Below are 25,777 nucleotides of genomic sequence, written 5' to 3' on the forward strand. Positions count from 1 at the left end.
GCAGTAGAACGCGCATGAACTTAGGTTCTGAATCCCAGCTCCACCACCTCCCAGCTAGATGACCTGGGCCAGTTATTCTGCCTCTCTGAGCAGCAAAAAATTTCTTGTCTGTAAGAAGTGAATCTTACTGCCTTGGGTTAAGAAGTGAATCTTAATGCCTTGGGTTGTTTTAGGGTATGGTACGGTAATGTATGAAGAATTTCTAACCCAAGGCTAGGCAGTATTGTAGGTGGTCAGTAGATGTCAGTTCTCTTCCCATCCCTACTGAAATTGGAAACATTGAGAGGTTTAGCTTTTGGGCTTCTGTGGGCCTCTGTTGGCCCCCCATCTGTAAAATGCTAAATAATCATATACTAACCTCACAGGTCTATTTGGAAGATAACCCAGTGTTTTTGAAATGCTTTGGATTCCAAAAAAAAATTCTTCAAATACAAAGCATTATTATTATTATTATTATTATAATTTATTTGAACAGCCATTTCCCTGTCAAAATTCAGGAATAATCACCTTGCAGTGGAGGAGTGATAACAGTGGGAAAGAGATGGCTCTGGGTAAGGATTGTCACACCCAGCTCCTGTGGTCTGTAGTAGGCTCCATAGGTTTGTAACACCCCATGCTTTGCATCCTGACTCATGGCTCTTTCCAGAGCAAAGCCAAAGTGCTATGAATTCTGTTCTGGTGACCCTGTGATATGATATGGCATATTCATCTGGGAATTGAGACCCGTCCTATGTAGCCCCAGGATCCTTTAACCTGCTCCATCAGAACTTGACCCAGAACTAGGTGTCTGTGCCCCTTTTAGTTCTAAATAACTTGTTTGTTGCTTTTCTGCAAATTGAGGTTGCATTTCTATCAAATTTATCACATTTTAACCTGAAAGTAGATATACAGTTTACACTGGGCATTGGTGCAGCCATCTTCCAATCTGCCACCCATGTAATTTGACCATGAAATTCTTCATCCAGACCCCAGTAGCAGATTGCTTAAGAGCAGCCTGATGATAAGCATATGCAGTGTTTAAAGGTGGGATGTGCAGAAAATACATTCTCAGGGGTGAATTGTGATTGTGCTTTTTCATCTTGTTCATTTGTAATAACAACATTGTTTTCTTGTGCTGTCTTTCATTTTCTGTAAGTAAGATTGCTCTTGGTCTTCCATTTTATTCTTTCAAAATGTGGAATATGCTTTTGGTTTTCACTGCTAAATGACTTTACAAAATGAAGTGTTTGGGGTTCCTAATACCCTTTCCTGTTTCCTTATACAGGTACCGAAGTGAGAAGGTGACAATCAGTTATGCAGAATATATTGCTTCTCGACAGCACTGTTTCCAGAATGGCACTCTTCATGCCCCGCCCCTCTACAATCATTACTCCTGACACACGGCTGCATGACCAGTCCCACCCCCCTGTGGCCACCAATGGCTATGACATCATTGGAGCAGATGCCTCCTCTTCCTGGTCCAGTTACTTCTATTACTGCACCATTTTATGATGCTAGCTTCCGTTGCCAAGTCTGCCTCCAGCTGACTGAGGGGGGGGTGGGGTTATATTGAATGAAACAGAACTTGAGGGGCCCAAGCCTTATCTCAGCCTTTCCTCAATATGGGGTTCCGTTGGATTGGGGCTCCTCCGTGACTAGTGAGAATTACCGTGTGGGTTCAGAAGACCCTTGGCATGCAGGTGCCACTGGTGATTTGCCACCTGTGTGATGGCCACACAATGGAAGCTGGAATTGATGATCCATGAAGGCTTACCCCACACACACCCCAACAGCCTCCCCAGATCAAGTAGGTGTATTCCCTTGGCAGTCTGGGCAACGGAGACCAACAAAAAACATTTTTAGGTTGTTTTAAATTCCTTTTTTTAAACTTCCAGTTTATTGCGTACCAAGAGTTGATCACAACCTCCATGCTTCATAAGTGGACGCCATGTTAGGGTTGAACGTGGGCACCATGAGTCCTTCGAGGCTCCTGGACAGAGACCCACATCAAGATCGGAAGCCCTTTGGATGGCGTTGCAGATCTCATTGCTCAATTAGCCTCGAAAGTTTTAATTCTCATCCCACTATCAGTTGGATTTTCTGGCACTCTTTCTGCATTGAGTCTCCTGGTATTGAACGGAGCTCTGTGGTGTAGCCTGCTGAGGAATGGACTGGGATGCTCACGGGAGGTCTTGATGTCATCGCTGCATGCAGTGTGAAAGGAGAGACCTCTTCCTTACCACCAGGCTACCTCATTCCTCTACTGGTAGCAGTGCCTATAGTTGGATCTAGGTTCTCAGAAGGCATAGTTGTGCACACAAGCACTTGGGTTGGGTTTTAGAAGGACATGTCATAGGAGAGAATCCAGGGTCTCCAAGCTGTTTCTCTTTTCAGGCAAATATCCTGAGGGACTTGTAAGCAGAGGAGTTCCTTTTTCTAATTTGCCTGTAAAGGTGGGAAGACTATTGATGTTTTAGTCCTTTACAGGACTTTAGAGCAAAGCTGTGTAATTAAACAAGGTGAATCTTTATCTTGCCTAACACACTGGGAATCTTCACCCCACCAGGGCAAAGTTCCAAAAAGCTCATTTTATTCTAGGTCATTCAGACTTTCATGTGGCATATTTCTCTTTCCCATTGTTGCTGATTCCAAATAGCTGTCAGCAAGTTTCTCCTCTCTCTTGCCTATTCTTCACTCATTTGATGGCAAAGTTCATAGAAGTTGGGGACTTGGAAGATGCTTTGAAAACACTGTCACAGAGGCACTGCTGAAATGATTCACAGGAAGAGGTGGCCAGTTGGAAGAAAGGACCCTAAGGGTGATACACTGGTTTTCAACAACATGCTTAGAGAACTGTTGAAGTGGATTGGGTGTCAACCCAGTGAACACAATGTTTTGATTTAATTTATTTTTTAAAGTTTATGTGGTGATGGTGTGGCTTTCTGAAATGGGCAAATAATTCAAGTCAAAAGATCTTTTGAATTTTCTTCTGCCAGGAATCAGGGGAGGGGGAGCAGGGACACAATCTAAGAAACGATACACATGCTGTTCTAGGCATTGCTGTCTCATTTCTTGGAAGAGCTGGATAAGGGTGAGCAGATTTGCTTGGCACCATCCTCTGCTGTTCACGAGGATACAGAACGTGCAAGGGAAAAGTGGGTTGATGTCAGGATGCCCAGGCCAGGCCGCATCACTTCATCTTACTGTTGTGCTGCGTTCTCGCACCCTGCTGCTTTTCCCTTGCAATGTCAATGGAAAAAAGATTTTGAAGATGAAGGGGTTGTTTCATGATTTCCTGCTGCTGAGAATAATAAATGTCTTGTTAGAAACAAATGTGACGACAGTTACTCTTAGGTGCCATGGATTGATGTCAGGGTGGTCAGCTCTGGACTAAGCCACCCACCTCCAATTTGTACAACAGTATTGATACATAGGGCTACACTCATTACTGTTCAAGTGTTCTATGTTAAAAGTTGTGTTTAATTTCTAAAGATTAAAAAAAGCAAAAAAATTGGTGCTAAACTTTCACCCCTGAGCACGCTCAGTGAGACTGGTCATGCAAGCATTTACAGTGCCATGCTCTTCAAGCCTATTTTTTCTTGTAGAAATGTTGCCCTATTTGTCTTCTTCCGTGTATAGTATGTTTTTTATTTTATTTTATTGAGGGTGGGATAGGATACCTGCCATTTAAGAAAATGAACAGAAAATTTAAAAACCCACAAAATGGGGAAAAAAAATCAGTGCACAAGAATCGGGCTGGTGAAGCCCAGCACCACACTGAAGTGGGCTCAGTGGTTTTTGGAGTGAAGAAGCCTTACTCCCTGCACATTCCCTCATGCTCCCATACAAGTCCAGCAATGGGGATACTCAAGGTCCTCTTGCCTTTCAGGGGGACTCAGGAGTCAACCAAGGAAAACTGTCTGGCCCTGTGAGGAGTGGCACCATTAGTGTCTGTCCTGAATGGGGCCTAGTCAGGAAGCGGTCTGGAAGCGTACGGTCATGGTCACCTCGTGAAGATGTGTGGCAGGTGGCTCTCAGGAAAAATACTAAGTCTGGATCATCCATGCGGCAGCTTTGCATAGGGAGATGACAGCTCCGAACTGGAATTGAACTGCCTTCCACGCGCTTGACCAAAGCAGTGATGAGGGTGGCCGATAAATGTAGTGTGAGTGGTAGGTTTCAAGAGAAGGGAATGTTTTCTGCTTGGTGTTTCCTTTGTCCTTGGGCTGCTCGAGCTGAACAGTAGGTAACCACTGTTTCCAAGGAACCATCCCAACGTGGCTGGTTTGGTTCGGAGTTTGTTTCATCCCTAGCTGTGAGTGCCTTTTGGTCTGGAAAGTTGACTTGTCTCATAATACCCACAGCTAGGACATTCTCTCTGTAATTATGAATTGTCCTTGTTTTACATTAACTAAAAAAGAATGTCTTTGATCACTAGAGTTTGTCGTGTTGGATTGTTTCCACTGTGAGGTTCTTAAACTTTTTTGCTTCATAATATTAAAGCAACTCATGTTAGAGATCCTTTCAACATGAAAGGTTTGTAGTTGAGACATTACATATATTTTATTGTTTATAATAAAAAATCATCTATACAGAAGTCCTGGGTGTTAATTTTAATATTTGCACAAGATCTGTTTTCCATGATATGTTAACACCTACAATTTCACTAACTTTGATGTTATTTTCTATTGAGATTCTGGAGCCTAGGAAGCTATTTGTTCTTTTTGTTTGTTTTCATTCTTATTTCCCTGAAGCAAGAGACTTTGTATGGCCTTCAGTGCAAAGACTTCAGACCAATTCTTTGTATTACACTTGGTTGCCTCTTGGCTATATAACTTCAGAGTGCAAATCATTGAACTCTTTAACAAAGTATTGTAGAGAATAAATCATAATGGGTAAAAATTGTTCTTTGTTGTGCCTATTTTTTTTTCTTAGAATAGTGGTAACAGTCATCTTATTTTTGAAGACAGCCAACCAGACAGTGTGCAGTCAGCCTGAATATTTTATGTGGCGTTCATCACCCCCAATAACCTTGAACATGTTTATTTTTTTGTGGTTAGTAGCAATGCCACTGTTTTTTTAGAGCCAAGTTTCCTGAACTAGGGGTCATGAATCCTTTGAAGTCTGGATTTTTCTAGAAAGAAGGCTCATAGTTTTCATTAGATTTTCCAATGAAACTGACCTTGCCCAAAAAGCTAAAAACTGAAGAGGGGAAAAAATGCTCAAATTTAAGATATCATCTGGTGACGTTAATCCACACAAAGACCCTAGAACATATTGATGGTCTGGCCAAAAGCAAAACGTTTATTGCTTTTGGATGGGCCAGAAAGGATGAAATGTCTTTGAAGATAATGGCAATGAGTAATTTTTCAAATGTACAAACGTTCGTATGCTGGGATTGTCAACCTTCAGTTTAGGTTTTTGTCTGCAAGAAAGTAAATTTTCTTTTTTAAGATTCACAGTTCTGAGGGCCTTACACTTGGCAGAACTCATAAGCCACAGGTATGAGTGCTGTCAGGATTAGGCAATAATTTTGCAAATAGACTACAAGTAACTAGTTAAACAATTAAAGATTTGGTAATAACCCTGGGGTGTATGAGAGGAATTCTCTTTTTTTCTCCCCAAAGCCCCAGTACATAGTTGTACATCCCAGTTGCAAGTCCTTCTAGTTCTCTGTGGGATGCCGCCACAGCATGGCCTGATGAGTGGTGTGTAGGTCTGTGCCCAGCATCTGAACGGGCAAACCCCAGGCCGCCAAAGTGGAGTGCATGAACTTAACCACTACACCACGGGGCCGGCCCCAGAATTCTCTTTCTTCAAGAGAAATTATGGTTCTAGAGATTACTATTGCATATTATCTGTAATATCACCTGTAGTAGTTAAACAGCATGTAATTCCATATCATTTCTTTTTTGGTGGAGGTAAAACCATAAAACGCCATTTTAACCATCCCTATTGTCCTTTGAAATGTAAACTAAGCCATCTGGTCAGAGATTAGTGGTGCTAATTGTTGTGGGAGTGGCGGTAGTTTCATCTATAGCTGCTTCCAGATCAGTCTAGGGTCTGTGACCTTGGCTTGAATACCTGGCTTTCAAATACGACAGTGGGCTGGTTGAAGGATTTGACTCTGAACCGATAGTGTACAAAGAACCATGTAGCGTCCTGAGGAATGTAATGCTAGTCCTGTCCCTCCTGGGTCTGTTTCCCTCATTCTAAAATGAAGCTCTGACAAGGACTCTGGGGTCTCTTCCTGTGGCTGACTCAATCTGTTCCTATGAGGTTTGGTATGCTACAGCAAACTGAAAAACAGGTGACCCCTCCAATTTCAAAACCAACTACTGATGGGGGGAACCAAACAGGAGACAGGTCTCAAGTTCACACTGTCAGTCTCTCAAGTTCTGAGTCCAGTCAGACCCCCCCACGCCCATATGGCCATTCATTTTTTGATCCCACCTTGGTTCCCAACCAAAGAAGTAACCCAGAGGGCTGACCCTGGAATCTTCACAGGCTGGCAGTCTGATAGGCTTGAGATCAAATCTGTTTTTTTTTTTCTTTCTGCTTTATCTCCCCAAATGCCCCTGGTACATAGTTATATATCTTAGTTGCAGGTCCTTCTAGTTGTGGCATGTGGGATGCCGCCTCAACGTGGCCTGACGAGCGGTACCATGTCCGCGCCAGGATCCGAACCGGCGAAACCCCGGACTGCTGCAGCGGAGCGTGCGAACTTAACCACTTGGCCACGGGGCCGGCCCTGAGCTCAAATCTTGGTCCCACCATTTACAAGCCAGACAACTAGTTCTGAGTCGAATTTTCTACTTTGTGACAGGCCTGTGAATCTCCAAGATAGCCTGTTGGAAATGCTTTGCCAGGCCCCAGCACATGGTGCACTGGCTGAATGACTATGACTATACAGACCGTCATCCAGTGCTAAGTGTGGATGGGAACAGATGGGCAAGTGTCAAGCCCTCCAAACCCCAAGCAACTCTGGGCACGTGAAAAGAGGTGGCATTATTGGTGTGCTCAGCCCTTCAAGTCAGACAGGCTTCCTGAAAGACAAGGGTGCTGAAGTCAGCCCAGCTTGACCTCAACAAGAGAGAGCTTCTCAGGTAGAGTCAAACAACAGTGCCAGCACAGCAAGATGGGGTGGACAAGCCCTCTCAGGGCTCACTGCCCTGCCACATTGCCACGGGACAGAGAGGCTTTAGAATCTAAGTCCGGTACTCCCAGGACAGCCCCCTGGAGGTTTTTGTGCTTGGAAGTCAGGGCTATTTGCAGAATCACACCCCCCTACCCCCACCATATATATGCCATTCCTCTGTATCTCTAGAGACTGTATTAACAGCAAGAGGGAGAGGATTTCATGTAGATGCCTTTGGCTTCCTTTGTAGCACTTACCAGCAGGCTTCAGCAGCTGGTGCCAAAGTTTTTTTTAACTTATGAGAGAATAGCTTAAATTGGGAGATCCTGTACATTAACTTTGAGCATATGGAGAACTGGGAAACATGTCATCATTCCACATTAGGGGCAGGACACCTGGGTCCAGGAAAAAAAATGAGTGATTCAGTCCACAAGGGATTCTTTGAGAAGCACTCTGAAAGGTTATAAAAGGGGGAAATTATTCTTTTGACTGAAAAAAATGATAGAGCACCATTAATGAAAAATGTAGCAAATGAGTATGAGGGCTGCATAATTACTGTGTTTTCTTTCATTTCTCAAGAATGATATAATGAAAATGACATTTAAGGAAGTTGAAATATGAATTTACCCTAAAGAGCGAATATTTCTCTTAAGTACCTGACAACTTTGTTCATATGACTCCTCCGCCATCACTGACTACATGTTGAGCGGTTCCAGTGCCAGCTCCCCAGATCGTCTTAACTCACCTGCCCCCAATCAGAAGTGACCTCTTTCCCTCTGCATCCTTCCACAGCACTTTTTTTGACTTTCTCTCATCCTACTTGCAACTTTCTGTCTTTTATTATGGAAAATAAGTCCAGATCTTGCATCAACTACTCTTGGCAAGCTCCTTGTGGTGACTGACTCATCTGTTTAACCCCAGGGCCTTATACGTCAGTGTTTATAATGGTTTCCCGAATGGAAATGTTGTAGACAAACCAACCTGTGAAACGTCACCGTATGTCTTATTTGTTATTCTCCTTTCTTGAAAGTCTCCTCACCTGCTGACTTCTCTCCTGCTGTATGTGTGCAGAGGATACCAAGCTTTGGGCCAGCACATGGTAAGGTCCAGTGAGCAGTAGGTGTTCTGTAAAGGCCTGCTAGATGGACAGATGGACAGATGGAAGAAAGAGGCCTGCACTGAGTTCCAGGTCCACTTCCATACCCAGCGGCTGCACGTCCTGGGACTCTCCATCAGGACATCTGTCGGCAGCTCTAATGACCTGTCTAGGAAAGCACTTTGAAATAGTAATGAGTTCTGCCAATACTATGTAATCAACTTTTCTTTTACCCAATACAGTCCTTCTGGAAATAAAGATACAGAGCAAACTAATTTTGTAAAAATTATATTTACAAGTCAAAGGAATACAGACGCATATTCTTGTCCAGTAATACCTTAACTCATTTTTTGTTAAGAGTTTACACGATACCTAAACATTGTTCACTACTGAGCCAAGTAGTGCACTATGATTATTTCCTTTATGGTACAACCTTCTGTTTTCTTTGGCGTTGAAAACAGCATTATTTTTCATTTGCTTACTTTTCTATGTATCATCCAAATGCTCCAAGAGATGTGTTAAAGGCCTCTCAGTATCACTGTCCACGAGCTCAGAAGTATCACAACAATCCACTAAAAATAAATCAAAACTTTTAAATGCTTAAGGCACTGAAAGAAATTCCCCCGTACGTTTTCGTAGTCACCTACCCAGCTTTCCATCACCGGGAGTTCCTCGGGTCAGCCACTTGGCGCCTTCCTGCATTTCCGCCAGTCCTTTCCCGCGCCCCGGAGAGCAGGTTCCTCATCCACTCTTCTCCACAGCGAGGAAGCTGGGGCTCGGAAAGGCCCAGCGCCTGGTCTCAGGACGATCGGCACAGGGCGCACCGGACAACAGGAGGAGCACTGGTGGCGCCCGCCCTGCCTCGGCCGGGCCTCCGCTTGCTCGCGGACCGCCAAAGGCCGATCCGTCTTTCTCGGCCGCCTTCCTGTCCCCCCGCCCCCGGCCCCGCCCCAGCCACGCCCCTTCCGCAGCGCGGCGGGCGGCTGGGCGCTTCCGCTTCCGGCGGCGTGGGTGGCGGCGCGCGGCGGGGCGATGGCGGCTGGCGGCAGCGACCCGCGGGCTGGCGACGTGGAGGAGGACGCCTCACAGCTCATCTTTCCCAAAGGTGGGGCTGGGGCTGCCCGGCGGCCCCCGCCGTGCTACCTAGTCGCCGCGGGCCTGGCGTCGCCCGCGCCCGACCAAGATCTGGCTGCGGCAGGCAGCCGGCCGTCCCCGGGCGGCGAGGGCCGGAGGAGGGGATGCGGGCCCGGGAGGCCCGGCCGCCCCGACGCGTGGCCTCGAGAGACGGCCGGCGCGGTTCGGCACCCGGCCCGCGCTGCCCCCTGGCGGCCTCCTGTGCCTGTTTAAGTCGCTTGTCTTACCTGATAGCCGGAGGGTGCTGGCGGGATGTGTCAGCGCAAAGCCGGCTCCCGCCAAGTGGGCAGGGCAGGTGGAAGTCACTATCGCTCTGGTGCGGCGGGGAAGCAGTCCAGCGTGGACCGATCTGGCGTTTTAAAGGGAGCATGAGGGAATAGTGGGGTTCGGTAGAGTCAGGGAAGTGAAAAACTACAGGCAGCGGGGAGGGGGTCGTTGGTCCACTTAAAACCCGTTTGTTCACTGGCGCCTATGGAAGTTAGGCCCCTGCCCTGCCCCTGGGCTGGGAGACAGGGACCCTCTCTGCAGGTGTTGGCTGGAGCCAACAGTAAGTTATTTTAGCGGCCTTGCGTTTTCACGGGCAGGCGCTTTAAAGGGGCTTGGGCCATCCTAGGGATGCGGCCGTGAGCGGTTAGAAATCAGGAGAGTGTTTTGTTCAAGTCTTTATGGGCCGAAGTTGAGGCCTAGTCGAGAAGAGGGCTCAGAGGAGCCTGGGTAGTGTTTGGTTTCCATCCTACAGCCAAGACTTTCCTTGTCTTTTAAGTACTTACTGTTAAGTACAGTGTATCTACATACATTCTGAAGTATTTAATAAACGTTTGATAATGCCTATTTCAGCTGAGATGTTAAAGACAACATATTTAGAACTGATACACTGTTCATTGTATCTGGTAGATGTAGGCTGGCAGACGGCGGGGAGGAGAGCGCATTTCGATGTCGGGGAACTTCCTCGGCACGGTGGAATGTACTGTCCTTGTAGTTTAGAAACCCACGATAAGCAGGAAGCTTCAGATTTTAAACTACCATATCTTACAGATACCGAAGAACATGAAGTAAGTGGGGGAAACCTTAACAATACCCTCCTGTTTTAGAAATTGTATCCACAGCAACAAGTGAAACTCCACACCCTCTTCCCCCAGAGGGAAGCACTGTAAACATTTTAGTGCTTATCCTTCCAGACTCATTTTATGCTTATTCATCGATAATATATACGTGTACACTTTTTTCTTTGCAAAACTGGAATTATGCTATAGAAATCCTATAGCTTTTAAAAAATTTGACAATATATTGTAGAGAACTGTCTTATTTTTTTAAAGGGCTAGATAGTACTTAATGATTGTACCATAATGCTATTTATCTATTAATAGACATATAGCTTGCTTCCGGTTTTTTATTTCGTAGACTCGAGGTCAAATGTTTTCGAAGAATAGCTTCGTAGAAGTTTTTGGCATAATGGAAATATGTTTCTTTTTGTTTTAGAGATTGGCATCTGTTGCCAATCTTCTTTTTTTCCCTCTTCTTTCTCCCTAAAGCCCCCCAGTACATAGTTGTAGGTCCTTCTGGCTCTGCTGTGTGGGAGGCCGCCTCAGCGTGGCTTGATGAGCAGTGCCATGTCTGCGCCCAGGATCCGAACTGGCGAAACCCTGGGCCACCTGCCAAAGCGGATCCCATGAAATTAACCACTTGGCCACTGGGCCAGCCCGTTTGTTTCTTTTTTAAGGTGTAATAACTAGGAGGGAACTAGTTTTCTTAATTTCATGATAAATTAAGCCAGTTTTTTTGTAGTTGAGTTTTATCTACGTGCTTTTTATTTAGTGTTTTTTTTAACACTGAAAATGTTTGTTTTAATAAAACCAGGTAGCAGCTGGTACACATGAACATTTTATTGAATTGTGTATAATTAGATTTTAGATCTTATCATTTAACAGTGTATCAGTTCTAAATATCTGTCTTTAACTTCTCAGCTGATATAGGCATATAAAATGTTTATTAAGTATTTCAGAATGTATGTAGATATATTGTACTTAACAGTAAGTACTTAAAAGATAAGGAAAGTCTTTGCTATAGGATGGAAAGTAAACAAATGTGTGATATTTCATTGTAGGACTGAAAGAATGGATGAGATGATTGCAAGCTTCTGGGAATTTGTGTTTTGTTTTGTTTTGTTTTCTTTTGAGGAAGATTAGCCCTGAGCTAACATCTGCTGCCAATCCTCCTCTTTTTGCTGAGGAAGGCTGGCCCTGAGCTCACATCCGTGCCCATCTTCCTCCACTTTATGTGTGGGACGCCTACCACAGCATGGCTTGCTGAGCAGTGCCACGTCCACACCCGCATCCGAACTGGCGAACCCCAGGCCGCCGAATCGGAACGTGCGAACTTAACCGCTGTGTCACTGGGCCGGCCCCTCTTCTGGGTATTTGTAGTGGTAGTTTTCACAAGCATGTTTGCCCACCGTTAAAATTTGTCCTGCATCAGTGCGATGTAATTAACAGCAGCTGTATATAATTAGGAAGTAAGCCACTTTTTCCAAAAAAGATGATTTAATCCCAGTCACTCCCTCCCACAACTAAAGAAATCCCTAAACCATTTTATTCTAGAGAGAAAAATGTATAAGAAGACCATCTGAAATCACCACCCTTGTCATAAAACATTTATTAATGATTGTAATAAAGAATCCTCAAGAAAATTCCCAGATGAGGCACTGACCAAGGAATTGTTTTCCTTCTTACAGGAACAGAGATTAATAAATTGTGGCTATTGTTCTTAAAATATCTGCACAGAGGGAGAATAACATGCATAATCCCTGATCTATTTCCTTTTGTTTCCCAAATAAATGATGTATAATATGTCTGTGTGTGTGTGTGTGTCTGTATATGTGAGTGTGTGTGTGTCTATGGTCACCTAAAAAAGGTTTGTTGGGATTAGCCATGGGGAGAGGTCTTGGGTTGCTTCTCTGTAGTTACAAAAAAGTGCCTGAACCACTCCTTCTCTCCACGTTGATTGATGCCAGATCCTGGGAATGCTTTCCCCAAGGCTCCACGGTGGGTCTCAGGCACCCCTCTCCTCTGTCCTCAAAGGCACGGCTTGGCTGCCTTGACCTTTCATTGGTTGAAAGGAGTGAGGGTGATGTATCCATAGTACTTGGGCATTGCTCTCAGTGAGGAATAGGGATGGTGACTAGTCTCCTGGTGTCCTGAAAGTTCCATCCTACTACATTTAAAAGGTAACTTTGGGAGTCTGCCCCGAGGCCGAGTGGTTAAGTTCGCAAGCTCCGCTTCAGCAGCCCAGGGTTCGACAGGTTCGAATCCTGGGCACGGACATGGCACTGCTCCTCAAGCCACGCTGAGGCGGCGTCCCACATGCCACAACTAGAAGGACCCACAACTAAACATACACGACTGTGTACCATGGGGCTTTGGGGAGGAAAAAGGAAAAATAAAATCTTTAAAAAAAAAAAAAGATAACTTTGGTTTAGTGTAGAAAGGGAGGCATCTCTAAGTTTGGCTGATTTTTCAGGAGCCTTAAATTCTTTTTAGTAAGTCTTATTTAGCCTCTTAATTTCCATTTTCTAAGGTTATATTAGTGCTGCAGCGTCAGAAGCTGAGACTCACCTGCTAGTTAGCTGCTGCTGCTTTTTTTTTCTTATGTCACTTGTTACTCCCGCATCAGAGATTTGGAGTCATACGGTCCTGATGTTGAATGCCTTGTCCACTCATTGCTGTGGGGCAGTGGTTCCTTCATCTGTCCTCACCAGCTTGGCCCCTTGGACTGGAATTAGCTCGGAGCTTCCTCTTGTTCACACTGCTGCCCTCAGGTGGAAAATACCTTTTGTGTGCTGATTGTATTCGGTAGCAATGAAAACGATTTCAAGTAAAAGCAGTTTCCTCCTGACCCAACCTGCCTTTCGCCAGCTTCCCACGTAGGCTGTTGTGAAAGGAGAGAGAAGCTCTTGTCGCCTGGCCCAAGAAATGGGAAGGCGTTATTCTGAGAGAGGTGTTGGTGAGCTCCCCGATAGTAAACGTACACCACAGGCAAATGCCAAATCGCAAGTGATTTTGGATTCTTCTCACTGTTGCTTCCTCTTCATCGCTGTGGGATTATAAACATGAATTCGTGTTTGTGGATGGTTCCTGCTCTGGGAGAGCTCGCTGATAAGGGAAAGGCAGATAAAAACCATCTCTAATACCTTGTAGTAAGTATTAAGGAGGTATACTCCTATGAGAACGTAAGGGAAATGATCATCTTCCCAAGGAGATAATACCATTTGTTTTTCTCTTTTCGGTGAGGAAGATTGACCCTGAGCTAACATCTGTTGCCAATCTTCCCCTTTTTTTTTTCTTCCTGAAGCCCCAGTACATAGTTGTATATCCTAGTTGTAAGTCATTTTAGTTCTGTGTGGGGCACTGGCACAGCATGGTTTGACGAGCAGTGCTAGGTCTGCACCCAGGATCTGAATCAGCGAACCCTGGGCCGCTGAAGCGGAGTACGTGAACTTAAACACTTGGCCACAGGGCTGGCCCCAGGATACCATTTTTAACTGTTATTCTGAAAATAGAGGAAAAGGTTACCGTTTATTACGTTAAGGAGCCATGAGTATCTTTTTCTCCTTCAAACCTAGTTTTTTAAAGATTGCTTGTAGGTATTCTTACTCGTCAAGAGGATTGTTTTAAATGAGTATCAAGGGCAAGAGATCTGTGCCATGGTAAATAGTTGAATTAGGTTCAGTTGATAGACTGTATTAGACTATGAAATCCAGAGAGTAGGGACTTCTAGCGCCAAGCCCAATGCCTGGTAGTACATAATAGGCAGTGAACTGAGTGAAGGGGCAAATTATAGATTTGTACAAGTATAAAAATAGAATTTGGGCTATATTATTAATCTGTGTTTCCGAACACTGGCCCTCTGTAACATGTAATAATTCTTAAAATTCAGAGTATATTAACATTATGGAAATATAAACCTTATCAGCTCATGCAAGCGAAAGAGAAATAATTGTTGGTTATGCTCTATTTTGAAATCAATAACTGGCCTAATTAGGATAATGATGTGTCGTTATTTATTAACATGTTGAGATCAGGTTCTTTAACGTTAGAAACTGTCTAGCCCACATGAGCTAAATTTTAGTATCTCATGGCCTCCACTGTGGCTGGTGGCGCCCAAGTCTGGATGAAGGTAGAGTTGTGGGATATGAAGCCTCTGGGTTCCTGCAGGCACAGAGACCTGCTGTTAGTCTCAGAGGTAAAATGAACATTTGGAAGCTGACTTTTGAAGGAATATTTTCAGCTGACATTTATGCTTCTCACAAATAGAGTTTGAAACAGCTGAGACGCTTCTAAATTCAGAAGTTCATATGCTTCTGGAGCATCGAAAGCAACAGAATGAGAGTGCAGAGGATGAACAGGAACTTTCTGAGGTCTTCATGAAAACTTTAAACTACACTGCCCGATTCAGTCGTTTCAAAAACAGAGAGACCATTGCCAGTGTCCGTAGGTGAGTGCTAAAAGAAAGTTTTTGTCAGTCCAGACTATTGGACATCTGCAGGTGGAATGCTGCTTCCTCCCCCTGCCCCACCTCCATGGCTGTCGTCTGTAGGTTTAATGTAAATAAAATAATGTTTTTGTCAAAAATTTAAAAATTGCTTCTAAGGCCTAAATCCTCTTTGGCCACCTTATCTTATACCCCACATCCCAATTGTCTCCTCACAAAGTAACTACTCTTAGCAGTTTGTTGTTAGCCCTCTAGATCTTTCCCCCTGCATTCACATATGTATATACAGCTATAAAAAACACATGGCATTGTTCTGTGGAGTTTTGGGCTTTTTGCTGAGGAAGATTAGCCCTGAGCTAACATCCTTGCCAGTTTTCTTCCACTTTATATGTGAGTCTCCACCACAGCATGACTGATGAGTGGTGTAGGTCATGCCCAGGATCCAAACCTGCAAACCTGGGACACCGAAGCAGAGCATGCCAAACTTAACCACTACATCACAGGGCTGGCCCCTATTTTCTTTTGTTTTTTACCATGGGTTTGTTTATTTATTTATTGGTGAGGAAGATTGGCCCCGAGCTAACATCCATTGCCAGTCTTCTTCTATTTTTTTAATGTGGGATGCCGCCACAGCATGGCTTGATGAGTGGTGTGTAGGTCTGTGCCCAGGATCTGAACCTGCGAACCCTGGGCTGCTGAAGCGAAGCGTGCACACTTAACTACTACGCCACCAGGCCAGGCCCTATTTATTATTCACCTGAAATGTCTTAGAGATCTTTATATGTTAGTAAATATAAAGCAGAAGTGTTCTTTCTGGATCCTTGCTTTATCTTTCAAAACATGACCGACTTTTGGCATCTTTTCCTAGGGCATTGTTTCTCACAGGGGTTGGGTGTACCATGGGAAACTGTGATGTGCTACGGCATATATGAGACCCAGGAACAACATCCTGTCTTGCTAAAGTATCAGTTTCACTTGATGATGAGTGATTTAAAACATTTCTGCATTGAAGCAAACAGATGCCAGCATATTGTGGAGTAAAACAAAAAATGTATATGAATTATTGCATTAAATCATGAGACTGACAACTTTGCGGTTGCAGAGTCATTTGAGCCTATGTCCCCAGGTCACCTGAGAACACTTGTTTGTTCTACTCTGGTGAACATGTTTGAGATGTGCTGTCCTTAGGAAAAGCAGGTGGAAAAAAAAGATGTATATACACAGGTACTCTTTAGAGAGCTATTTATAATAGCCAAAAGTCAAAAACACAACCTAAACATTCTACAGTAATTAAATAAACTGTGGAAAATTCATTCAATGGGCTCCTATATTATCATTAAAAATTGTGGTATGGGGCCATCCCTGTGGCGCAGCGGTTAAGTTCTCACGTTCTGCTTCTCAGTGGCCTGGGTTTCGCCGGTTCGGATCCCAGGTTCGGACATGGCATCACTTGGCAAAAAGCCATGCTGTGGTAGGCATCCACGTATAAAGTAGAGGAAGATGGGCACCGATGTTAGCTCAGGGCCAGTCTTCCTCAGCCAAAAGAGGAGGATTGGCAGTAGTTAACTCAGGGCTAATCTTCCTCAAAAAAAAAGGAAAAAGAAAAAATTGTGGTACAGAAGGGAGACGTTCCAGCCAGAGAGAACACAACACAGTCCCAAAGAGCAAATAATTCTGTTTGGCTAAAAATGTAGAATATGGCAGTGAAGCTGGGGAAAATTAGACTGCAGGGCCATTCATGGGTCAGATCGGGTCTTGTAAACTGCTTGGGAGCCCCTGAAAGTTGGGTGCAGTGGAATGACTCCATTGGATTGGTGTTTTAGAAAAGTCACTGGCTGCTGTGACTTGGAGGCGGTTGAGGTTGATGCTGTAATTCAGGTGAGAGATGGTGGTTGTCTGAAAGAAACTAGTGGGAGTGAGGACAGAGAAAAGCGTTCAGAATCAGGAGCTAACTTTGGAGACAATTTCATGGAGCTTGGTCATTGGATAGATGTGGATTGGGAGTGGGGATGTGGGCAAGCAGAAGGAGAAGTAGTCAAGGATATCTCTGGATTTGTACCTTAGTTTCTGGGAGGCCAGTGGTGCCGCTCACTGAGAAAAGAAAGCAGAGGGCCTCTGAGGCATTGGGCATTGATGAACTTGACAGCCTGTGTTCTGTTTGTGACTGAAACATAATGCACATATAATGTAGTTGGCTTTCCTGCTAACAAAAGTGTTCCTGTTTCACACAATGGAATTAAATTTATCAGTATTTCAAGGCATTCCACACAAAGCACCATGACTTCCAGGTGCTTTGCTACCCAAATGGATTTGAAATCCATCAATTTATGTCATTCGGGATGAACATGGTACCATGTCCAAATCAGGGAGGAGGGCACACCAGCTGCAACAGGTCAGAGGAGACCCCTGGAGAAGGGTGTGCCCACCTCTGCACCCTCATCCCTGTCTGACACCTCTGCTCTGCCAGCTCTCAGCAGAGGAGTATGGATGATGTTCCCCCCAGTGTTACTGCCCTGGAGTCTCCCAGGAAAGCAAAATGCCTAATTCCATGTGGGGTGACATGGAATGCCACCAATACAACGAGTCTTCCAATTCCAAGGTAGTGAAGCACTGTGTCATACTGATGCTGTCCTCTTCCCACTTGGATCACACAGTGGGAGACTGTATGTATGTATTGATCAGGCAACAGGGGCTGCTCCTGTCATTCATCTACTTAGTCAGCATCGCTCGAGCCTGCTAGGCAAGAAGCACTGCGCCAAGCACGTTGGGGGGCCTGGCGATGTGGAGGCACACTCTCTTCTCCCAGCATCCTGAGCGTTCCTCTCTGCTTCTCCTCCCCCTTGCTTAGTCCCTCCCCAGGTAGGACCAGTGGCATCTGATAGAGACTCTCAACTCTCTGTCTCCCCCACCCCCTTGCCATTCTCTACACTCAACCGGTGTGTTTCTGCAGCACAGTTCTGAGCCTGCCTATGCTGATAGATAGCTTCATGTTCTTGGATTTGATGGTTTGCCAAGTTTGTTTTTTCACACATACTATCTCATTTGTTCTCAAACAACTTTCTGAGGCTTCTAATTATGATCTCCACTCTACAAATCTGAAAAGTGTCTGGAAAACTTCCTTTCCCTTCCCCCTACTTGGCCAGTCCCTACGCATCCTTCAAACCAACCCTTGCTCAGAATACTCCTGCCCCGGAATCTGTCCCAAGTCCTTCTGGCTGGACCATCTCCCTCCCTCTGCAGGGATCCCACAGCATTGTTTCATGGTTCTATTCTAGAACATATCCCCAGTTGTACGTCTGTCTTTTTCACTGAGGTGTAAGCATCTCAAGGATTACACTGTGTCTTGCTCATGCCTCATCTTCATGGAATAAACAAAAGAGCATAAAAAAAAAATTGTAACAGAAAATGAAAGATGTTCACATATGTTAAGTGTATAGAAAATGAAGGTGATAAAACTATATGAAGTATATAATCTGTTCTAAAAGTGAGAGTGTGTGCATGGAGAAAAGATTGGAAGGAAATGTGCAGAGCTTCCACGTGAAACTAGAAACACTTCGGCCTAAAAGTTGACCGGAGTAAATGAAGGTGAGATTACACACTCATGAATAAAAGGTCTTAACGTTGAAAAAATGTCAGTTCTTCCCAAATTAATGTATACAGTTGGTGCCATTCTAAATTCTAAATCCTCAAGGAAATTGGTGTGAGGGGGCTTAATAAAATGATCTTAGATTTTAAGAATTGTCAGAGGGCTGGCCCGGTGGCACAGCAGTTAAGTGCACATGTTCCACTTCTCAGCAGCCTGGGGTTCACCAGTTCTGATCCTGGGTACAGACATGGCACTGCTTGGCAAAAGTCATGCTGTGGTAGGCGTCCCACATATAAAGTAGAGGAAGATGGGCATGGGTGTTAGCTCAGGGCCAGTCTTCCTCAGCAAAAAGAGGAATATTGGCAGCAGTTAGCTCAGGGCTGATCTTCCTTGAAAAAAAAGAATTGTCCGAAAAATTTATCTTTAAGACACGGTGATAGGACCGGCTCCGTAACTGAGTGGTTAAGTTTGTGTGCTCCGCTTAGGTGACCCAGGGTTTCCCTGGTTCAGATCATGGATGTAGGTGGACATGGCACCACTCTGTCAGGCCATGCTGAGGCAGCGTCCCACATAGCACAACCAGAAGGACCTACAACTAGAATATACAACTATGTACTGGGGGGCTTTGGGGGAAAAGAAGAGAAAAAAAAAGATTGGCAACAGATGTTAGCTCAGGTGCCAATCTTTGATTACTGTTTTTTGGTTTTTCTTTTCTAATCAAGTGCACAAAGTAGTATGCATTTACAGTGATCTTCAAAAACCATTTAAAAGGCCAGCCCCAGTGGCCTAGTGGTTAAATTCAGTGGCCCAGGTTCAGTTCCCAGGTGTGGACCTACACTGCTCTGTTAGTGGCTGTGCTGTGGTGGTGGCTCACATACTAAAAAATAGAGGAAGGTTGGTGCTGCTGAGACCAGCTAGGCAGCCAGCCGAAGGGGCAGATGGAATTAATACACAGAACACAATCTATATTATTCAGTGGGATGGGACAATCAGCCTCAAGGACTGAGGTGAGGTCCCTTGGATCACCACGTATTTATTTGAGGGTAAAGAATCTCAAGCATGTACAATAGCAGGAACTCATGCCTGCAGGGACACGCAAGCCAAAGTCCAAAGGTTCTATTCTTCATCCCCCCAAAGCACACCAGCCCATCTCGGGTCATTCACTTGGGGAGTATCTTAAGAACAGTCAGCAAGGTAGGCAGATGGCATTCTGTTCTTGCAATGGCCTGGTGTTCCTAAGCCCCTTGGCTTCATGCTCGATAAGATATTTCCTTCCAGCCTTTGATTCCAAGGCACAAGCAATCTGGTATCAGCCTAGTCTTACAGCCTAGCAAGAATGCTGCTATGATCTCCTGCAGCAGGTTGGTATGGATGTTAGGTCAGGGCGAATCTTCCTCAGCAAAGAAAAGAAAAAAAAAAAAAAACATTTAAAATGATGGAAACAGCTGAGATATTCAACAGCAGAAAATTTGATATATAAATTGTGGCATTTTTCAGTGGAATGCTGTGTCTAAGGTAGAGTTATATGTGTACTAACATGGAAAACAGCTGCTGTTGAATGAAAAAGGCCAGTTACAGAATGACATTTTTTATGATTCCTTTTGTTTTGAAATATTCTATAAAGAGAGGAAGAGAAAGGGATCTCCAAGAAAATGTTAACACTGATTATTTCTGGGTAGAACTTCAGGTTGTTTTCACCATTTTGGCATTTTCTTTTGTATTGTTTGTAAAAGAGCATGTGTTCATTTTACAACAAATCCTTCCACACACATATGTATGCTATATTATTGAACCTCTTCCTATCTAAGTTTACAGTATTTTCTTTACCAAATGAAAATAGCTTTATTAAGTGAGAAAAAGTTACAAAACAGAATGTGTGAGTTTATATTCCAAAACATAGAGAAACGTTTGGAATGGTGTACTAGGATGGTAACGTTGATTTTGTTTAGGTAGCTATATGGGTAGCTTTTATTTTCTATCTTTCTGTCTTTTCTAAATTTTGTACAATAACTCATGTGCTTGTAATAGAGTTTGATAAGCACAGTAAATGTTTTGTTTCTGAATGCATAATTAAGGTCCTCTCTGAAACCAAATTTAATGTGGATGAGCTCTATTTTAACAGGTAGATGCGTGAAAATCCAAGTTATGATTTGTAGTGACAATATTCTTTTATACAGTTTGAACTAGAAGTACATTTAAGATAAAATGCAGTTTACACACTTTAAGTCAAAATACCTAATAGCTTGGGAACATATAACATCATGTGTTTGACATATAATTAATAATCAAAGGAAGCAAGAAAAAGTGGTAGGAAGAGCAGAGAGCAACAAAATAAATTCCTAGGGGAAAGGTGGTATAGTCCTTGAGGTATGTAGTAATTTTCCAAAACTTATCATAGCAAGGGTTCTCTGCCCTGGTGTGCTCTCTTTACTTTCATTGTCTCTGCCTGATTTTGTTGTAACTTCCTGTTCTCCAGGAATAGGAACAGGAAGTGATTTGAAAGTACGGTTTTGCAGCCAGCCTAACCATAATGGAAAGGTTGCAAGTGCTGTACTTTTTCTCTTCCTTGAAGCTAGCTACATTTGATCTTCTGTTTCCTATTCATCATTTGATGTTTGTTTGTTTTGATTTTCTTTGCTATGATCAGCTTGTTGCTTCAGAAGAAGCTTCATAAGTTTGAGTTGGCCTGTTTGGCCAACCTTTGTCCAGAGACTGCTGAGGAGTCCAAGGCTCTGATCCCAAGGTTAGTACCAGTTGTGATAGGCTCTGTGTGTATTGTATAAATTCTTACAAGTAGAATTATTGTGTCTAAAAGGTGCACGCTGGGGCTGGCCTGGTGGTGTAGTGGTGAAGTTCGCACGTGCTGATTCGGTGGCCCACAGTTCGCTGGTTCCGATCCTGGGCATGGACCTACACACTGCTCATCAAGCCATGCTGTGGTAGCATCCCATATAGAAGAACTAGCAGGACTTGCAACTAAGATAAACAGCTGTGTACTGAGACTTGGGGAGACAGAAAAAAAAGAGGAAGATTGGCAACAGATGTTAGCTCAGGGCTAAGCTTCCTCACCAAAAAAAAATTAAATAGGAAATTAAATAAATGAATAAAAGGTGTGTGCATTTAAAATCTGGATAGATGTCACCAACATTGAATGAGAGTACCTTTTTTAAGAGTATGAGAATGATGGACTTATAAATACCATCTGTTAGCAAAAATGTGGAACATCTGAAACTTATACACTCATGCTGAGAGTGCAAGTTAGGGGGCCGGCCCCATGGCCGAGTGGTTAAGTTCACATGCTCTGCTTCGGCAGCCCAGGGTTTCACATGTTCAGATCCTGGGTTCGGACATGGCACTGCTTGTCGGGCCACGCTGAGGCAGCATCCCACATTGCCACAACTAGAAGGGCACACAACTAAATTGTGCAACTGTGTACTGGAGGGATTTGAGGAGAAAAAGCAAGGGAGGGGAAAGATTGGCCACAGTTGTTAGCTCAGGTGCCAGTCTTTAATAAAAAAAAAGTGCAAGTTAGTAGAGTCTCTTTGAAGAATAATTTAGCTACGTGTAGTAAAGATGAATGTACCGTATGACCCCAGAATCGATTCCTGAGTACATGCCCTGAAAGCATCTCGTGCGAGTTAAAGGGAGATGCGCGTTCCAGTGTTAGTGCCTTGGAGTTGCAGCGTTGCTAGTGACAGCAGAAACTTGACAACAGTCTCAGTCAGCAAGAGAATAGATGACTAAATCATGTGTGATCAGTGTTTATTATATAACAGTGAAATAATTAATGAACTAGAACAACACGGAATAATGTCCTCCAAGTGCCACAATGATGTTTGAGCAAGAAAATTGCGGAAGGATACATACACTGTAATGCCATTTCTTATAAAGTTTAGAAACTGCTGCATATTGCTTATAGATGCATTTACATGTACATATAGTAAGTCTAGAAATATGTATAAGAATGATAAATACCAAATTTAGGATAGTGATTACTTCTGGGGAAGGAGGGGCAGATATTGGGATGGGAGTGCATACAGAGCCATCAGTTTGTTCCTGTTATATTTAGTAAAGAAATCTAAATCAAGTTAAGTTTACTTATTTTCTGTACCTTTTATATGTTTGAAATACTTCATAATGTTTTTAAAAGGAAAGGCAGGAAAGAAATATGGTTGAAATGTAAAGGTGTCAGTGTTTGGGGGTAAATGGAGAAGTGGGCCCATGGTGCTCAAAGCTGAGCACGCGTTAAAGAAGCGTGGGAACATCGTCTATCACTAAGACTCACTTCTCTTGGTTTTCTTCTTGCAGCCTCGAGGGGCGGTTTGAAGATGAGGAGCTACAGCAGATTCTTGATGACATCCAGACCAAGCGCAGCTTTCAATATTAATCTCCAGACATCACTCTCCTGCTCAGGGAGCCACCTCCCCAGCACAGCACCACTGTCCTGGGGCTGGGGCTCACCTGCACAGAAATTCTGTTGCAGAAGACACGTGGGCTTCCTTTGGATAGAACAGCCCAGCTTGGTCTTGGTTTAGGTTGCTGTTTCAAACTTGACAGTTGGACGGTGATGGCCATGTCATCTTGAAGAGGCCTTTCAGTGGCTCCCTGTGGCTTCCTGAGCCTGCCTCTGGGAAGGATGAGGCAGGGTGATATGCATATAAACTATGCTATGGACTACCTCATACCATGGTCTTTGGCCCCTGTGTTATTTTTGATTCCTAACATTTTGTGTTTTAATTTCAATGTGTTTATGGTTTTCAGAACTATACTAGAGGGGCTGGCCCAGTGGCGCAGCAGTTAAATGTGCACGTTCTGCTTCGCTGGCCTGGGGTTCGCCGGTTCGGTTCCCATTTGTGGACATGGCACTGCTTGGCAAGCTATGCTGTGGCAGGCGTCCCACGTGTAAAGTAGAGGAAGATGAGCACAGATGTTAGCTCAGGGCCAGTCTTCCTGAGCAAAAAAAAAAGAGGAGGATTGGCAGCAGATGCTAGCTCAGGGCTGATCTTCCTCAAAAAAAAAAAGACAAAAAACCTAGATCATGTAAAACTGGTATGGGAAACAACAGTCTTACCTAAATGCAAAAGGAAGAATTAAACCAGACCTGTATCGTTGTTTGAAATTCTTAAAGAAGGGGTGATAGTGTTAAGTGTTAATGACTGAGAGCGAGCCTTGGCATCGTTGTGCTTAACCCAGGAGACAGGGAAGAAGCTCACCATGGGAAGCAATTTCACCTGACGATAACTGTGCTAAGGGTTGTGGGGCCCATAGCCTTGAGGTAGACGGGTTCTTTGCCTTTTTTCTTGGACTATTGCAGGCTTTTTTTTTGTTGCAGAATGTAGATGTGGAGTAAGTGGTCCTAAAACACTTCCTATGTTCCTCCTAAGTTAAGAATTTTCCTTCACAGGCCGGATGCGAAGGTCTGAAGACTTTGAGTCTCCTCGTGTGGGCCTCCAGTCCAAACCTCTAGCTTGTGCTGGGCTGCAGGTGTTCTCTGATGGGAGGGATTTGCAGGGAGGGAGCCCACCCCTTCCAGAGCTGCTCCAGTGAAGCTGTGCGATCTGAGGCTAGTTAGGGGTAACACTTTAGTAGCTAAACATCCTAGTCTTGATTTTTCTGAAGGGATACCTGCCTGTTTCTTAACAATTTAGGGAGTTTTCTTTGGAGCACTTGTTGGCTCCAAAAGAATTCATGATCCAAGGGAAAGGTTGAGGAAACAGCAAAGTTGGCTTTACAAGTCTAGATCGTTTTATGTCAGCTGCTGCCCAAAGCAAAAATAAAATAGTCTTCTTTTTATAAATGCTGAAAATCTGAAATGACATGGTTTCTAGGTCACTAATATTTTTGATCAGTATATGAAGGAAATAATCTTGACAACTTGGCATCCTTGGGCAACTTCGCTTCTTTGACAGTCGTCAGTGTTCTCAGTTTTAAAATGTGGCTAATAGTAGTATCCATCCCATAGATATTTTGAGAATATTGAAAGAGAAAATTACTAGAAAGAACCTGCTGGTGTCTGACATATATTATGCCCCAATGAATGGTAGCTACTGTTAGTATCTCAGATGAGTAAGTATACATAGGTGATAAGTCAGCTTGCTTCATAGAAATTAGTGCAAGAATTTGGTAGCGTATCAGCTGGTACTGGTATCAGACTGAAAACAAACTACTTACTCCTGATCTCTGCAGGATTATTTTTTAAGAAGGGCAATTACAGGTGCAGGTTGGCACCAAGCAGTGGAAGGAAGAACAAGCCTGGGAGGCAGACCTAAGTTCCAGACCAGGCGCGTGTGCTATATGGTGAGAGAGCAGTGCAGCGCCACCGTTATCACTGCTGTGCCCACCTGTGTGCCAGGAGTCTGTGCGCTGCCCGACAGTATTCAAGTCTGTAAAGTGCATGGCGTAAGTAGGCGCTAATGAATGGGAGTGAGATGATTAGAAGCAGATTTTTTTAAAAACTGCTCATATTAGGAAATTACTTGTGAAAGCAACCTCATGCTGTTAGAGATTCAGAGCCTGATCAACACATTCTGCTGGAAATTGTTCTCTGCAGTCCTGGACAGCAGCTTACTGTTCAGTCAGTGGGAGACCCTGCAGAGTCTTTAATCATCTATGAGATACTGTTGGGCTCACTCTCTTGCGTTTGCAAAAGCAGAATTCAGGGACACATTGAAACAAAACAAAAAGATGTCATGTTAAACCCTCACATCACCAGAAAACTAAATTAGCCAGGAAGACCTTTTCTGAAAGTTCTGGTCATTCTGATTTTATCAAACTTGAGGCTTGAAAAATAGCACTACTGCATGAGGCCTGTGCACAAGCCCTTCTTGTTAAACATTGTTAATGTTTTAAGCTTATTTGTGAAACCATTGAAGCCGACATAAAGACTTGTATGTGAATAATCCTTGCAGCATTATTCAGAATAGCCAAAAACTGGAAGCAATCGGAATGCCCACCAACTGGTGAATGGCGAAACAAAATGTGACATACCCATACAAGTGGAGCACTATTTTGCAATAAAAAGGAACAAACTACTAAAAACCACTGAAGCCTGCAGGATATGCCAGTGGAATGCCGTATTTTTTCAACTTATGAAAAATTTTAAACATAATGAAAGCTGAAAGACCAGTACCTTGATCACTTACGTGTTCATTGCCTACGTTTAACATAAGTTTCTAATATTTGCTCTATCTGTATTATATTTTTGCTAGGAAGCATTTGAAAGCAGATGGCATGACACTTTACTGAAATGCTTAAGCATGCTTTTTTTCCTTTCGTCTGTAAGCAGAACTATTTCAGTTAGGAACATCGACAAGAATTTCCCGATCTTTAATACTCAGTTCATATTCTGGTTTCCTCT

At 43.8% G+C, this 25,777-nt stretch overlaps 2 protein-coding genes and 1 long non-coding RNA gene across 18 annotated transcripts in view; 2 read left to right on the forward strand and 1 right to left on the reverse strand.

Moving 5' to 3' along the window:
• The window catches only part of AMMECR1L (AMMECR1 like), a 19,705-nt gene extending 14,824 nt beyond the window's left edge, over nt 1-4,881 (forward strand). For 11 of the 14 annotated variants that reach the window (XR_011528321.1, XR_011528320.1, XM_070579541.1 and 8 more), the window contains one exon: nt 1,265-4,881. Coding sequence is in view for 12 of the 14 variants with exons in the window: in XM_070579541.1 (XP_070435642.1) it covers nt 1,265-1,376 (112 nt within the window). In the remaining 2 variants the exon portion in view is untranslated. Of the gene's footprint in view, nt 1-497; nt 624-1,264 lie in introns of those variants that run through there. The other 3 variants (XM_070579550.1, XM_070579551.1, XM_070579552.1) reach the window with 2 other exon arrangements.
• Nucleotides 1-9,160, reverse strand: part of LOC139076595 (uncharacterized) — a 13,252-nt gene extending 4,092 nt beyond the window's left edge. Inside the window, exon 1 of the long non-coding RNA XR_011528324.1 lies at nt 8,861-9,160. This is a non-coding gene — a long non-coding RNA (uncharacterized lncRNA). The remainder of the gene's footprint in view (nt 1-8,860) is intronic.
• On the forward strand, nt 8,492-25,461 carry POLR2D (RNA polymerase II subunit D). 3 transcript variants are annotated; one of them, XM_070579555.1, is made up of 4 exons: nt 9,163-9,318; nt 14,657-14,837; nt 21,068-21,163; nt 22,729-25,461. In XM_070579555.1, exons 1-4 carry the CDS (start codon nt 9,246-9,248, stop codon nt 22,805-22,807), a joined length of 429 nt encoding a protein of 142 aa, XP_070435656.1. In that variant the 5' UTR covers nt 9,163-9,245; the 3' UTR covers nt 22,808-25,461. The 3 variants fall into 3 exon arrangements, with proteins under 3 accessions (XP_070435654.1, XP_070435655.1, XP_070435656.1); XM_070579553.1 differs by lacking the exon at nt 14,657-14,837 and having other exon boundaries at nt 8,492-9,318; XM_070579554.1 differs by lacking the exons at nt 14,657-14,837; nt 21,068-21,163 and having other exon boundaries at nt 8,492-9,318.
• The last annotated feature ends 316 nt before the right edge of the window (nt 25,462-25,777 follow it).

The sequence above is a fragment of the Equus przewalskii genome, chromosome 17, assembly GCF_037783145.1.
Source record: "Equus przewalskii isolate Varuska chromosome 17, EquPr2, whole genome shotgun sequence".
Classification (NCBI taxonomy): Eukaryota; Metazoa; Chordata; class Mammalia; order Perissodactyla; family Equidae; genus Equus; species Equus przewalskii.